Genomic DNA, 15925 nt, shown 5'->3' with positions numbered 1-15925 from the left:
ATATAGAGGTATATGTGGATGATATGCTCGTAAAAAGTCAGAAACCGGAGCAGCACATCACCGACATAGAGAAGACTTTGCAACTCTCAGAAAGTACTGGATGAAGCTCAATCTGTCAAAGTGCGCCTTCGGGGTCACCTCAGAGAAATTTTTGGGATTCATGGTGACGCAACGAGACATCGAGGCAAACCTAGAGAAGATCCGAATAGTGCAACAGATGCAACCCTCGAAGACCATTATAAAAGTCCAATGCCAGACTGGGACGGGTCGCCACACTTGCAAGGTTCGTCTCCAGATCGGCGGAGTGCTGCCTCTCCTTCTTCAGGGCCCTAAAACACCCAAATGACTTCTAATGGACCGAAGAATGTCAAGAGGCCTTCATTCAGCTGAAGAAATACCTTAGCTCATCGCCTCTTCTCACAAAATATGGTCGGAGAGATGCTCTACCTGCACCTTGCCATCTCTTCCACCGCTGTGAGTTAGGTTCTAGTTCAGGAAGAGCGAGGCTAGAAACCGACCTACTATAAAAGTTGGGTTCTCCGCAATGCCAAGAACAGATACTCCAAGCTAGAGAAGATAGTCTACATCCTCATCATTTCATCTCGAAAGCTCCGACCATATTTCCAATCCCACTCAATCAATGTCTTGACTGACCAACCGATGAGACAAGTCCTCCAGAAGCCTAAAAATGCAGGTCGACTAGCAAAGTAGGCGGTGGAGCTCGGAGAATTTGATCTAGAGTATCGACCCTGCCCGTCTATCAGGGCGCAAGTGCTGGCAGACTTCCTAGTAGAGTGCACTACCCCCAACAGGATCTTGCCAAGTTCCCCCAAAAGATGAACGCCACAATGCGACCGTGGATTCTACACATGGATGGGTCATAAGGCCGGAGGGCAGTACAGCTGGGCTCATGCTTACTAGCCTGAAAGGATTAATCACCGAGTACGCCCTATGGTTTGAGTTCTCCACCTCAAATAATGAGGCCAAATATAAAGCACTCATCATTGGGCTCAAACTCTCTAAGGAGCTTGGGGTCCAACAACTGAAAGCCTTCAACAATTCGCAACTGGTGGTCAGCCAAGTACAAAGAGAATTCGAGGCACGGGGCACTCAATGACAAAAGGTTGAGGTGATGTCCTATTGTAATTTTGACATACAATAGATCCCTTGGACGAAAAATGTGAGGGCTGACGTGTTGTCAAAATTTGCCACTCGAAAATTGCCGAGTTGACTAAGCCACCTACCTTGAAATACTAGAGACACCAAGCATCAATGAGCCTGAGGTTGTGCTACATACAGTTGCCGAGCCGAGCTGGATCGATTTGCTCACCGACTTGTTAAAAGATGAAAGAGTACCGATGGACCGAGCCGAAGCCCGCCAGATACAGCGACGGGCTATGCATTACGTCCTCCTTGATGACAAATTATATCGGAGGTCGTTCTTGCTATCGCTCCTCAAATGTCTTTGCCTGACCGAGGCGGACTACGGACTACGCACTTCGGGAAATGCATGAGGGAATTCTTTGGCAATCATCCAAGGGGCAAGTCTCTGGCCTACAAGATCCTATGGCAAGATAATTATTGGTCGACCCTGCGCAAGGATGCTGGCGACTTTCTCAAGAGGTGTGACCGGTGACAATGCTAGGCAAACATCCAACGGTGACCAACAGTGTTGTTGGTGCCGATCAGTGCCACTTGCCCATTCACACGGTGGGGGATTGACATCCTCGAACCATTCCTAGCGGCAGATGGGCAGCACAAGTTTCTTTTTGAAGCAGTGGAATACTTCACCCAATATTCAAAAGCCTAGTAGCTTGGATTACCGAAGTGAAAGCTCGAAAATTTGTTTATAAAAGCATAATCTGCTGGCTCAGAATTTTTTTAGTGATATGCACCGAGCTAGGGATCGATCATCGGTTCACTTCAGCAGCCCAACCCCAGTCCAACGGGGAGGTTGAAGTGACCAACTGAATGATCCTACAAGGGCTAAGGGCAAGACTAGACCGGCTATGACTCGAAGAGCTCCACAATGTCCTATGGGCATACCGAACCACATCTCAAGCCCCTATTTGGGAGACACCCTTCAACCTCACCTTCAGAATAGAGTCGGTGATCTCGCTGGAGATTAGACTCCCATCACTTCGGGCAGAGAACTTTGATGACTAAACAAATTCGGATCAATTCCAAGCCAACCTCAACCTACTGGAAGAAACCAGGAATTATGACTAGAGCTAAATTTCTCTTTTCTTTAATTAATTTTCTCTGAGGCTATTCACCTCTGATCTACTTTGTTGAAATGAAGTTTGATTCTTTGTTGGGTCTAAAACTTATTTCTTAGAAGAAAAAAAAGAGATAAGAGCAGCCAACCCTCTGCAAGAGATTATTGGCTGAACCAATGCTAAATTGTGCTTGAACTATGTCTTATCATGAAAAATTAACCACTTTTTCTTTTTTTTTTAATTTTTCTATAAAGTAACAAACTGCCTTTGTTTTGAGTCATTTAGCATATGGATCTACATTAATCTATGCCCTTCAGATGGAAAGCAAGAGCATCTTTTCTCTGCAAACTAAATCCATACAAACACGGTGCTCGACTAAAATTATACCACCTTTACATGCTAAAATTATAATTACTTGCATTTGATTTACAAGAGCCATGCAGTGATTTGAACACGAGCTTTCTCCATTCATTACTAGAAGAATATTCCATCCACCTGCTATTCCTTCAATGGCTTATGGGGCTAAATTTCAGCTACAAGACCTATTAGATTGGATGCGAGTAATCCAGATCAATGTAGTCCACAAACACCTCTCCCCATCACCTACACTCAAAAGTCGCCAACTCCAAATTTACAGAAGCATGAGAACAACATTCCTCAAACACATCCAAATAAGATAATTCTAAAGAATCATAGGACACGCGACATGCAGCCTTTGAGACAAAGTGTCGGTAGGGTATCCCTAGCCACATCTTGGAAGGGCAAGGTGAAGTCTAGATTTTTTTTTTAACTAAAATAGATATTTTATATATTACATGTATAAATACATCTAATAAAATTAAAAATATAAAATATAAAATATTTAAAGTAATTTTTTTAAAAAATGTATATATTAATTTTTAGAATGGTCGGTCACATGCAGCCACCTAATTTTTAAAGGCCCTTCTCGGCTTGAATGGCCTATTCTATCCTTTTTCTTTTTCTTTTTCTTTTTTTTAATGAAAACAATAGAAGGGGAGGGGGAGGGACCAGCCCACCCACGTAGCAGCCCCACTATTGGGCCGCTCTTTCACCAGAAAATGTTCGATACAGGTCGTAGATTTTGCGTGCCTTTTCCGATCCGTGGGCTCACCACCTCATGTGTGGGTACATCACCCCAGCGCCACCTCAGTACAGATGGAAGCAAAACATATCCGCTAACGAGTCATTCAAGCGTGAAACATCCAGTTTTCTAATTTAATTGACATCCATACATTTCGAACCCGGATAACTCAAATAAGATTATCGCCCTTATCACTATGCTACAACCTTCCTTCCTTCACCATCACTTTAACATAGGCGAGCAAGGGCCAAAAGCATGTGCGTAATGGACCGCCGCTAACCTAATTGCAGGGGAAAGTTGAGGCGGCCTTCTCACTTACGTGTACCAATCAACGTCTTCAGATGGCAGGTGGGCTGTCACGAGGCCATTTATTGCAAGCTTTGCAAGCGGACAAACACCTCGATGGCAGTGTGCTCATGTCACAATTATTCCCTTCACAGTGGACCCCTTGAGCTCCTTCTTTCTTTTTTTCCTTTATATATTAGATACCATGGCCCACGCTCTCAAATATAGCAGTATGTTTTAATTTTAAACAATATACTAGAATACATGGTAATAACGTAAACATAGATGCATAGTATTGGTGATCAAGCAATCATACAAAGTCATGTATTAATAAATCGAAGCTAATACTGGGATCCTCCCGTATTTGTAGCTTATGGACACCTGCGTCTTAAATCCTAGTTCTAACAAGATCCAAATCTCCTTCCATAGGTAGGAATAGTATCCTAGCTTATGATGGTCCAAGTTTTCACAAAATTAAATTCTAAAGCAATCCTAATAAATGATAATTTCGATCATATTAAGAAACAATACTAACAATATGTATCTTAGTTTAAGTTTTGGGTCTAATTCTAAATTTATCTTTCAATATATAGTGCTTGTTTTATTATATATTTGGGCCTGGATGATCCTTTCTCCAGCAAAAGGGAAGACAAAGAAAAGGTCGGGGATAGGATTTTTTTTCTGTTGGCCTACTACTTATATGTTTGTGTTGGTCTCCAAAGTTGGTGTTTTTACGTCTCTCTTTTATTCGCTAGGAAGTTAGTACGGGCTAATGCATGAGGAGGGAAAGAGTAGGACTAATTTGTTCATAGCTTAAATGGAGAAGAATATGATGACTTTAGCCTAGTGAAAATACTTGATTTTAGCAGAAGGAGTATGTGAGAATTCGTACATGCATGTATTTATTCTCATATTGACATTTGCTAGAAAAATCATGTCTTTAGTTCTATAACAGCATGCACTAAGAAAATCTTGACTATTTATATGGAGGTCAATAAACTCAAATAATACCTTCCAACTAATTATTTTGTACAAGTTTCTAAGTGTGACAGAGTGTATTCTAGCCCTCGCCGTGTTCTTTGATATTTCTATATCTCCCGTGTCTTCATAGAAGGAAATCAAGTTGCCGACCGGTGAATAAGACATGCAACTGAACTGTGCTGATTTTATATGGCGTACTGATTTCCAAGGCTATCTCTTTTCCTTGGGCCTGTTCGGCTAAATCTGATGGGTAGACTGGGATTGAAGCATTTTTAAAGGGAGAGAGGGAGTGGGAGAGGAAGGAAGGAAGAGGGTCGCGTGGCCCGCTTCCTATCTTAAAACAAAATGCATTTTTTTTAAGACTCATCCTTAAGGACTATAGACAATCATGTTGTATAGTTGGACTTAGTTATTCATTCGCATATGAGAGGATATAAACATAAAAACATCAAACAACTAATATAACCAGAAAAAAAAAGAAAAGGGAGAAACAACCTATTTGAAATAGCTCAAACTATTGAACGAAATATGGGTCCTGATATTATTTTATGTCTTATCCAGATTGTTCTTCGGCTGCCTCAATAATCTTTAAAAAAAAGTTGCTCATTTGCTCCAGGTATCTATTCTAATATTAGATGGTGTATTGGCAGTGGTATGTTTATTGATGCATTACATGATCCGTGGATATCATCTACTGCGTTAGCTAGATGGCCTGCTCTTATTGATACTGCTACATTAGAAGGCCTTATGGTTGAGGATCTTATGATTACACAAAAAAAAAAAAAGATGGACCAACCACTTATTGCCCAATTTTTTTCAGAAGATCTAGCAGTTAAAGTTTTATCTATTCCAATTCCAATTGATGATTTTAGCGATAGAGTGAGATCGGATCTATCCTTCGATTTGAATGTTAGGGTATCAGATTTCTACAAAAAAAAAAAAAAAAATGTAAACCTCAACCAAATCATAGCATTGCTTGGGTTTGGAAGTTGCCGTTCATTCTAGAATCGCTTTATTTATGCGAAAAATTGCTTGGCATATTCGTCTACCATATAATTTTTTTTTGCTTTAGTGTATATTTTATATATTATGATATTATCATTTATGCATGCGTTGATGTTGAGGAGTCTATTCAATATGTTATACTCCAATGTAGGATGGCAGCTTAAGTATGGAGAATGACCCAGTTCAAGATTCATCAGCATTCTCTTTTTATCATTCGACGAGTTTTTGCAGATTATTAACAGAGAGATCTTCTTCTAACTCAAGATATTCTGAAGCAGTCCTTATTTGTTATATTACTTATTATATATGGCTAGTAAAGAATAAATGTATATTTTAAGATTTGAGACAGAGTGCTCAATTAATTTTGCTAAAAGCCGCCATATAGGTTCATGAATTTCTCCATAATACTCCTTTGGGGATCCTTTAATAGCTGGGGCAATCTATGACTCTCCTTAAGCAATTTCTATATCCTTAAAGGAATCTTATTTTACTTGAGAGCCACCATCTTTCTATTTTCTCAAGGTCGACTTTGATAGTAGTATATATGAGAGAGATGTTTTTGGTGGAGAAGACTTTCTTAGAAGTGCTAGTAATGTTTTAGTGGCTGCAGATAGCGTCTAGTTCATGATACAACTATTCTAATGGTGGAATTGCGTGTAGCATTGGAAGAACTGTCGTATACTATTCAAATATTGAGAACAACTAATATTTGTTTAGAGGGAAACTCCAAGATAATTATTAGAAGGGATCTATTTCCTACTAAAATCAGATTCATCCCCTCTTCTTAGATTGCTGGCAATTATTGCATTTATTATTCTTTTTTAAGATTTCTCTATATAATCAATGGTGTAGTTGACTAGATGACATCTTATACGGTTAGTTCCACATATTCAACTTTATAAAACTCTACAACACATCTCTCTCTTATTCGTTATTAAATAATTTATTTACTGATTTTATAGGTATATTTGTATCCATCCTGTTTAATTTATTTTATGTATCTAAAAAAAAAATAGCTCAACATTTCTTGAGGAGACCTCCGAATTAGACAAGCAACCTGCCCAATTAATTTCTTTGTTCATCATAAATCCTGCTCTCCTCATCACTTGTACCCGCCAATGAAAGACCCTGCATTAATTTCTCTCTTCATGCGAGCGTAAGTGTCCTCCGAGCCTCAAACACTGTCGGCCGATACCGGCCAAAAGGCGAGGGAAGTCTCCCCCGTCATGGGGTGCAATGGCCGACGCAACCCCTCATTTGTCTCCAAGTGACAAGGACTAATTGGTTGGTGTGAAGAAACTATAATGGCTTTTAGCAAAAAATGTTATATATAATGGCCAACATACTATTTTGTATTTTCGGCAATAATTTTCTAAAGACCGCGTGGTGGCTGAAGGCTTACTTGGATTTGGATTTGGTATGCTTTTGTACTGAAAAGAGGTTGTGATATCATTTTCATCATCAATTATTTTGAGGATTTGTTGGTTTAGTTTGCATGGACTTTTCTGAGGAAGAAGTTTTTTTTGGCTGACCAAATAAATCTTCCACAAGATTCTTGAGCTTTTAAATATTTGGTATCGGATCGGATTGTGGAAGCATACTATATAAAATTGCATGGGCTTAATATTCCATTTGGATGCCTTTTAAAATTCTGTGATTTTTTTTTTTGTATCTAATGCTCCAAGTTGCATGCTTTTCGAAATCATGGTGATTATTTTATATCTAATGAAAAATTTAAGATTTGCTGTCCAAAGACTGATGGAGTTGGAAGAGAAAGAATGGAATTCCTCTTGTTGCTTAGGCTTCGTAGCAAGATAAAATTGTTTCCAATGGTTAACCGTTTAGATCGAGTAACAGAAAACTGTTTATTTAATATAGTGAAGAGCTTACTACAATCAGATATACTTGAATTCTTTTATGAGTATATGCTTCGATTGGTCTTCGCTTCATTGCTACCCCCCATTTCTCTTTTGCTTTTTTTTTTTTCAGTTTGATGCTGCCCTCAAAAAAACTTCCAGCACGTATTTACAAGCAAGTAGTTACAAATATTTTACGTCAAAAGTGTGTCCATGCCTGCGATGGAGTATTTTTATAGTGTCAAGCCGGCCATGCATAAGCTTAACCCAACAAAAATAATTGTTTCCACTGTGCTTTACATTAAAATAATAATAATAAAAAGAGTTTCCACCCTGTAGTGAATCTGAACCGTAACCCTTTTTATTTTTGATCTTTTTTGAATGGCTCGTGCCTTGGGTGGGCATTGGTGGAATCTCAGAAATTTGGATTTTTTTTTTTTTTTTTTTCGTGATCCTCTTTAACTATGTAGCTTCTTTGTCTGCCCTCATTTTGATCTTTGGTCTACTTGGAGATCAACAGTGATTCACTCACAGTGGAGATCTAGGTGGGATATTCTAGCTGCTATTTAGTACTTGCTGCGTATGGATTAAGCGGAAAGCTATAATTTTGAGAAACAAGTCTCTTCTTCTCTTAAAGATCATTGATATATAATTCAATTAAAGAGAAGGAAGAATTTTTATAATTAGCTTAACTCGAATCTTTCAAAATAAATTCAAAAAATAGTAGAAAAATAACGAAAGTAGACTTTACATCCCATTTTTTTCATTGATAATCAATGATGAATAAAAACTAAGGTATATAGCTTCTATTTATAATGGTGAGGTACGTTATTGCACAATTTGGGTCGCGTTTCTCCTTTAGTTCGAATAGGACTAGTTTTTCAAAAATCGATATAACTAGTAGAAATAAACATAAAAAAACTAAAATTCTACGAGAGGCAGACTTTGACTAGGAGTGCAAATAAGCCGAGCAACTCACGAGCCGCTCGAGCTCGACTCGACTTGACTATTAACAAGTTTGAGTACCTCGAACAATTTTTTGAGTCGAGCTCGAATAGCAAAATACCTCGGTTCGAAGGCTTACGAGCCTAATCGAGTATTCATATTTTTATTAATATTATATTTTATCTATAATATATTATTAATTTAATATTTAATATTAATATTATATTTTGGTTTAACAGTATTTTTAAATTATGCCTAAAGCTCGAACTTGAGCTCGAGTACGATCCAATTGGTATTCGAGTCGAGTCGATCTCAAGGATTATTTTTTTTTTATCAAGTCGAGTTCAAGTTTAGATATCAAGGCTTGATCGATCTCAAGTCGAGTTTCGAGTCCAAGTGTTTTGAATCAAGTTGAGCTCGAGCCTTTAGCTACTTGACTTAATTCGGCTCAATTGCACTCCTAATTTCGATTCCTAAATTAACTTTGCTTTCTGTCACTCAACTGAATTCTTTCTAGATTAGAAAATACAACACTGAGCACCCACCCCAGCACCCCGGACAAAAAAATTTCGGTTTGACCCTCTATTCTAGGGCCCAAATGATAGAATTTGCTAGGGGCATGGCCTCTTTAGGGAGTGCGGCCTAGTCGTAGATATCGAAAAATTATCCAATTTTAAAATAAAAAATATCATCTCAATCGGACGCCTTACAACCAAGTTATAGTCTTTGAAAGTTTCGTGCGCAATTCGGCTTCTCGATGTGATAGATCTCACTCCTGGACCTTATCCAACCCTCTTCTAGTGTCCAAAATGGTTTATATTAAATTTGGTGATCCTCTTAGATCTATATATATATCAAGTGTTTTGGGAATGAATTGAATAAGAACTCTATGATATTAAGGTATAGAAATTTACTCGCCGGGTTCTCCCAACTAGGAATTACTAATTGTGTAGCCTTCCTTCTTTGCCTTTTTCTTTCTTCTTTCATTATTTTTTCTCTTTCCTTTTTTTCATCCAACATTCCCTAATGAAAATGGGTTAGGTTTTCTAACTCTTTTCTCGAAAAAAAACAGAAAATAAGCGGAGCATCTTGGTCATCTCCATCCAAAAAAGTTGTATATAATTGTTTTGCATCTATTTAAAAAAATAAGATTTTTTATCTATTTGCAATATATTGGTATGATTTAATGCCATACATCAAATTTTCTCCTACCCAAAAAATATATATTCAGCCTGCTAGACCTCCAAAGGTTGTTATCATATAACTCACAAGCCTAGGAATGATAAGTGGACCGGTTAATCTTCGTTCAGATCTATTTTCATATTCAAAACTATTTGAATATTGATACAAAATTGAGCATTTGATGAATATTCATATCGATATTATATCAAGTAAAGTGAAATGGATACGTAGATAGGCAACTATCCAATCTGTATCTAAATACTCGGTTTTGTTTGTAGTTTTATTTAATTTTATATAGCTCTCATGATTTTCTTAAAGAAGATAAGTAATCATACTAATATGTTACTAACTTAATTTAACTTTCACACAATAATATCTTTTATTTGGCGGTCATAAAGTTTAATTTTCTGACTTATATCCATATATATTTATATTTTTAATATCTAATTTGTATCCATATCCATTTAAAATAAATATGGATATAAATTTTTATATCTGATTAATATCCTACTTGCATCCATATCCGTAAAATAAAAACAAACATGAATATGGATATACTATTATCCGATTCATATTTGATTCATTTTTAGCCCTAGCAAAACACAACAAATATCATTAAATATCAAGATAAATAGAACATAAAAGACAAGACCCAAAACTAGTACCCCCAAGATAAGTAGTTGCCCTCGTCTCTAGCCGGCCCCACCAATTATCAATGTAAACTGTTGATCAGCATAAGACAATTATCGAGGAGAAAGTTTACATTTTCCTTTACCATTATTTTTTCCCTTCATTTGAGTGGGTGTGAGAGCACATAGCAAATTCATCAGGGAATTCTATTATTCCACATTTTGTAGACACTTAGTAGTGCACAATAGGTACATTCATCAACCAATATTTCTAGGAGCAATATATTCAGAAGTTCAAGAAGTCACCAAAACTGAACACTTCCTTGCTATACCTTCACAATGATCCAACGCTTGAAGTGCTCCCAATTGTTGTCGAATTTTAACTCAATTTGTGCAGGACTTTCACATATAAACGAGTATGATGCTCCTGAATCTCTATCAGCAAAAGGGCAAAACTAGGCTTGAGAGTTGGTTTGGCAGAAATTTTGGCTGGAAATGGTGCTACAAAGCTGTATGAGTACTGCAGTTAGGTGAAGCATTATCTCTAAAATAGCACTTGTGAAGGCTTGGCGACTCTGGTTTGTGTTTCTATTGCCATATGGAGGATAGCCTTTCTATAAGAGTAGATCAATGGATCGCATCACACATGATCACAGAACCTAATCAATTCGACCGTTAAACTATAGGAACAATAGATCGTGTTGTCGCTTACCAAATGACATTCACCAGTTAGGAGACTCATTAAGAATTATATTATGAGCAAGCATGTTCATTAGGCCTAATGCTTAATTTTTCTTGAAAATAGATATCATGATCAAGTAGTCAATTGAATGATTTCTCACTCTTTTAGATATCAAATTAACGTAGTAACTAAGAAAACTTACATATGGTGAGGCAACTAAGCTACACCTTAATAAATAGGCAGAAAAACATGCTGCATTCAATTGGGAATACCTCAGCCAAAGTTCATGTTGATATACACAGCACCACTTTGGAAGAGACAAGGTGAGGAAATGATTGGAAGAGGGTTTATTGTACTTGAAATTAATATGTTGTTAACCATAGTTCTTTGGAACCTTGAAATTAATCTTGTTTTACCTCTCATCACTAGCCAATTTTTCAGTCTGTCTCCATCTTCTACTTCCTATCAACCTCCTTATAATAAAATATAATATAGTGGGACCACTCAATCTTCCTATTTATGTCACCTATGATCCAATACACTCCCTCGCTCCCACCCACAGCCACATTTCTTTCCTTCCTGCTCTCAAATTATCTACTCCCTCCTTCCCTCTTATCTCAGCCTCCATGGCTCTTCTCCTCCCCTCCTTGCTCCTTCTCCTGTTCCATTCTGCCATTGCCCAGCCTTCTCCTGGATACTATCCAAGTTCCAAGTTCAGGCCTATAAGCTTCTATAAAGGTTTCAACAACCTTTGGGGTCCTCAGCACCAGTCTGTCTCCCAAGACCAATCCTCCTTAACAATTTGGCTTGATAGAAGCTCAGGTCCATTACTTTCAATTCATCTTCTTCCATTTTATCATATGTATTTCAACTTCTAGATGTGAATTAATACTTGTGCTCTTTATGCCTAACTGAAAAAAATATATATAGGAAGTGGATTCAAGTCAACCCGCCCGTTTCGAAACGGGTACTTTGGTGCATCCATCAAGCTCCAAACTGGCTACACAGCTGGTGTGATCACAGCATTTTATGTGAGGAACTCAATAATTTCTCTGTAACATATAGTTAGTAATTAGATTAAGATACTAATGTCATGCGAAATTCTGTTACTATATTTCTTATGTTTAGCATCTACTTAATGATTTTGGGATTTGCAGCTTTCAAACGATCAAGCACACCCTGGATTCCATGATGAGGTCGATATCGAGTTCCTCGGGACAATACCAGGGAAGCCATACACACTTCAGACTAATGTGTATGTGAGGGGCAGTGGTGATGGGAGGATCATTGGTAGAGAGATGAGGTTCAACCTATGGTTCGACCCGACGGCGGACTTTCATCACTATGCTATATTGTGGAACCCCGATGAGATCATGTAAGTGATTGCAATTCAGTGGAGCTCAATTGGTCATTTAGGATAATGATCTAATTGTACTAGCTCAACAGCCCTAACATGATATACAACACATTGCTTTTTGGAAAGCAATAGAATAAAATAAAATATGAGATCATCAAATTTTGTAGTCCAAAGGGCCAACTTCTTTAACCTCCCCCACAAAAAAAAGAAAAGAAAAAAAAAAGATGCATGACACCATTAATAAATTATCACTTAAGAAATATTATTCACATGCACATGCAATGTAAAGTATAAAAGGAAGCAAAAGATTTAAAGTTTTTCAAAAAGAAAAGAAAAAAAATAATCATGGGTTCATTGTAACTCTATGTATAATAAAATATGCCCGATATCTGCATATATCCTTCATTAATTTTTTAAAAGATAGGTGTGAATAGAGCATGGGACGAAGGAAGAATTGTAGAAGAGGAATATATCCTACAAAATAGAAAAGTTATAAATCAAAGTGGACTAATTTGGGACATAAATAACATTTTACAGAAATAGAGATATGCAAAGAAGAGAATTCAATAAGCAGCTGATTTTTTTTTCTAATATATTCAAAATAATATATCATTATTGGATGTGAATTGGATTTAGTACGTGGTTTAGAACTTGTGATCAATGGGCGTTACACTAGATATTGAATTTGTATAATTTTATCGCATTAGCCCCACCAAATGTTATTTAAACAAAATTTATTTAAAACTATTTATAAAAATAATGCAAATTTGCTAGAAACAAATAACTTGTTCAACAGGCCCTTTTTAATATATATATACTAGAGGCAATATCACATTAATCCAATCATCGCATTCTTTCTCTTCAACTGTTGAAGCTATGTCCCACAGATAACAATAATTAAGGAATTATGACTTACATTGCATTATAACAACCACCGAGACCTCTCTCTCTCTCCCTCTCTCTCTCTCTCTCTCTCTCTCTCTCTATCTATCTATCTATCTATCTATCTATCTCTGGTAAGTTGAATAGGTACGTACCATCTACTTGATAAGTATGGGGATTTGGATAGAAAGCAACACATGAAAAAACTGCTTTTGTACAAACTATAAAGAAATGAGAAAGATTTGATATTTAGAAAAACCTTAACTTAAGAATAACACTGCTTGTCTGTTGTCAATTCTATAAGGATCCATACAAACAAAGAATAATAAATAACCAAGTTACATTCTTGGGTTAGTTAACAGTTAAACCTCCACTGATCTTGCCAAATAAAAAAGAATAGTATAGTATAATGGAACTCTATTTCCAAAAACATCTACTAAGCTATCCTATCCAAGAAATCTCATCTAAGAGGACCATTTTAGTGGTAGTTTCCTTACTTGTAAGCAATGGATCAATTAAACCATCTATTTTGCTACTAAAAACTTTATACATTTTCTAGTCTCTAATATATCAGTGGCAAGTTTTCAGAATTTCCATGATTGCTAAGTGGACTCAGCTTGATAAGTCTTTCAGATTCTTCGTCGACGATGTGCCGATAAGGAGGTATGCGAGGAAGAATGGAGCAACATATCCCATGAGGCCATTGTGGATGTATGGCTCCATTTGGGATGCATCATCATGGGCTACAGATGATGGCAAATACAAGGCTGACTACCGCTACCAGCCATTCGTTGCAAGGTTCACCAGATTCATGATTGGAGGGTGCTCGGCCTATGCGCCATCCGGTTGCCTCCCAATAGCTGCATCACCATCTGGCTCTGGGCTTAGCTCTCAGCAGAATGCTGCAATGAGATGGGTTCAGAGCAAGTACATGGTCTACGACTACTGCCAGGATTCCAGGAGGGACCATTCCCTCACGCCTGAGTGCTTCAGTTGAGCTATCTATTCTGCTATCACTCAACTCCACTTGTTTTATTGTTATGAGTGATCTTTCTTGGTTTAAGAGATAATCTGGTCTCCTTTGGCGTGCTCTGCCTTTCTTATTCTTCTCTGATTTTTTTTTCTCATGAAAGTGAGGGCTGCCCTACTACTTTATGTTAGTAGTTGAGGCGTCTGTGGTTTTAAAATTTTTGTCCATCATTGAGGTGTTGGTGTCGGTATTGTATTTGTGACTATATAATAACGTTGGTTTGGTCTATGCTGTAATTGAGGACATAAAGATAGTTGATGTTTAAGGCCCTGTTTGGGGGAGCTGTTGGCAGTAAAGCTGTTGGAAGTAGAGCTGTTGGAAGTAGAGCTGTCTGAAGTAGAGCTGTTATAAAAAGCTGTTTGCTGTTTGGTAACTACATTCGTAAAGTGCTGTGGTACTTTGTTTTGTGTTTGGTAAACAAACTGAGAAAGTACTTTTATATGACAAAATTACCATAAAGGACATTGCATAGTATTATACAACACAACATAATAAAACATAACATAAATTAATACATAAATATACGATATAGTATAATATTATTGTAATATAAAATAATATTATGTTAATATAGCATAATAGTAATATAATTATTAGAGTAAATTAATATTTGGTAATATAACATAATATTAAATTATTTAACATAACATATTAATGTATTATGATATAATGTAATATATATTATATTTATAATATAATACAATAATAAAAGTATAAAATATTATAATTATTAGTATAAATTAATTTCTCATAATATAACATAATATTAAATTATTTAAAATAACATATTAATGTATTATAATTAATGTAATATAATACAATATTTATAGTATAATACAATAATAAAGGTATAAAATATTATAATTAATATTATAAATTAATTTTCCATAATATAACATAATATTAAATTATTTAAAATAACATATTAATGTATTATAATGTAATGTAATATAATACAATATTTATAGTATAATACAATAATAAAGGTATAAAATATTATAATTATTAGTATAAATTAATTTTTCATAATATAACATAATATTAAATTATTTAACATAACATATTAATGTATTATGATATAATATAATATGATATTATATTCATAGTTTAATACAAAAATAAAGGTATAAAATATTATAATTAATATTATAAAATAATTTTTCATAATATACCATAATATTAAATTATTTAAAATAACATATTAATGTATTATAATGTAATGTAATATAATACAATATTTATAGTATAATACAATAATAAAGATATAAAATATTATAATTATTAGTATAAATTAATTTTCCATAATATAACATAATATTAAATTATTTAACATAACATATTAATGTATTATGATATAATATAATATGATATTATATTTATAGTATAATACAAAAATAAAGGTATAAAATATTATAATTATTAGTATAAATTAATTTTCCATAATATAACATAATATTAAATTATTTAACATAACTTATTAATGTATTATGATATAATATAATATGATATTATATTTACAGTATAATACAAAAATAAAGGTATAAAATATTATAATTATTAGTATAAAATAATTTTTCATAATAATTTTTCATAATTTTCCATAAAATAATTTTCCGCGGTCCAGGGGCTCTTCTTCATGGTCCACGCTCGAGGAGGACCTCAGCGTGGGCCGCGAGGTTGATGATAAAAAAAAACAATAGATTGATTTTGGAAGGTATGGAAAAGGATTAAAATTTTTTTCTTCTAAAATGTGGTTCAAGAGATGCATAC

At 35.4% G+C, this 15925-nt stretch overlaps 1 protein-coding gene across 1 annotated transcript; it reads left to right on the top strand.

Annotated features, from left to right (window-relative positions):
• The first annotated feature begins 11435 nt into the window (after positions 1-11435).
• On the top strand, positions 11436-14476 carry LOC120110879 (probable xyloglucan endotransglucosylase/hydrolase protein 32). Its single transcript, XM_039126812.1, has 4 exons — positions 11436-11708; positions 11817-11917; positions 12044-12261; positions 13759-14476. Exons 1-4 carry the CDS (start codon positions 11513-11515, stop codon positions 14120-14122), a joined length of 879 nt encoding a protein of 292 aa, XP_038982740.1. The 5' UTR covers positions 11436-11512; the 3' UTR covers positions 14123-14476.
• The last annotated feature ends 1449 nt before the right edge of the window (positions 14477-15925 follow it).

This window comes from Phoenix dactylifera, chromosome 5 (assembly GCF_009389715.1).
Source record: "Phoenix dactylifera cultivar Barhee BC4 chromosome 5, palm_55x_up_171113_PBpolish2nd_filt_p, whole genome shotgun sequence".
In the NCBI taxonomy this organism is placed as follows: domain Eukaryota; kingdom Viridiplantae; phylum Streptophyta; class Magnoliopsida; order Arecales; family Arecaceae; genus Phoenix; species Phoenix dactylifera.
Note: the sequence above shows the minus strand (reverse complement) of the source record. Positions and strands in the feature narration are given on the sequence as shown.

Excerpts from the sequence above, each read along its gene's own strand:
- LOC120110879 (XM_039126812.1), top strand. The coding sequence starts at position 11,513 with ATGGCTCTTCTCCTCCCCTCCTTGCTCCTTCTCCTGTTCCATTCTGCC. Across the intron at positions 11,709-11,816 it reads TTGGCTTGATAGAAGCTCAG|GAAGTGGATTCAAGTCAACC; the intron begins GTCCATTACTTT and ends AAATATATATAG. Across the intron at positions 11,918-12,043 it reads GTGTGATCACAGCATTTTAT|CTTTCAAACGATCAAGCACA; the intron begins GTGAGGAACTCA and ends TGGGATTTGCAG.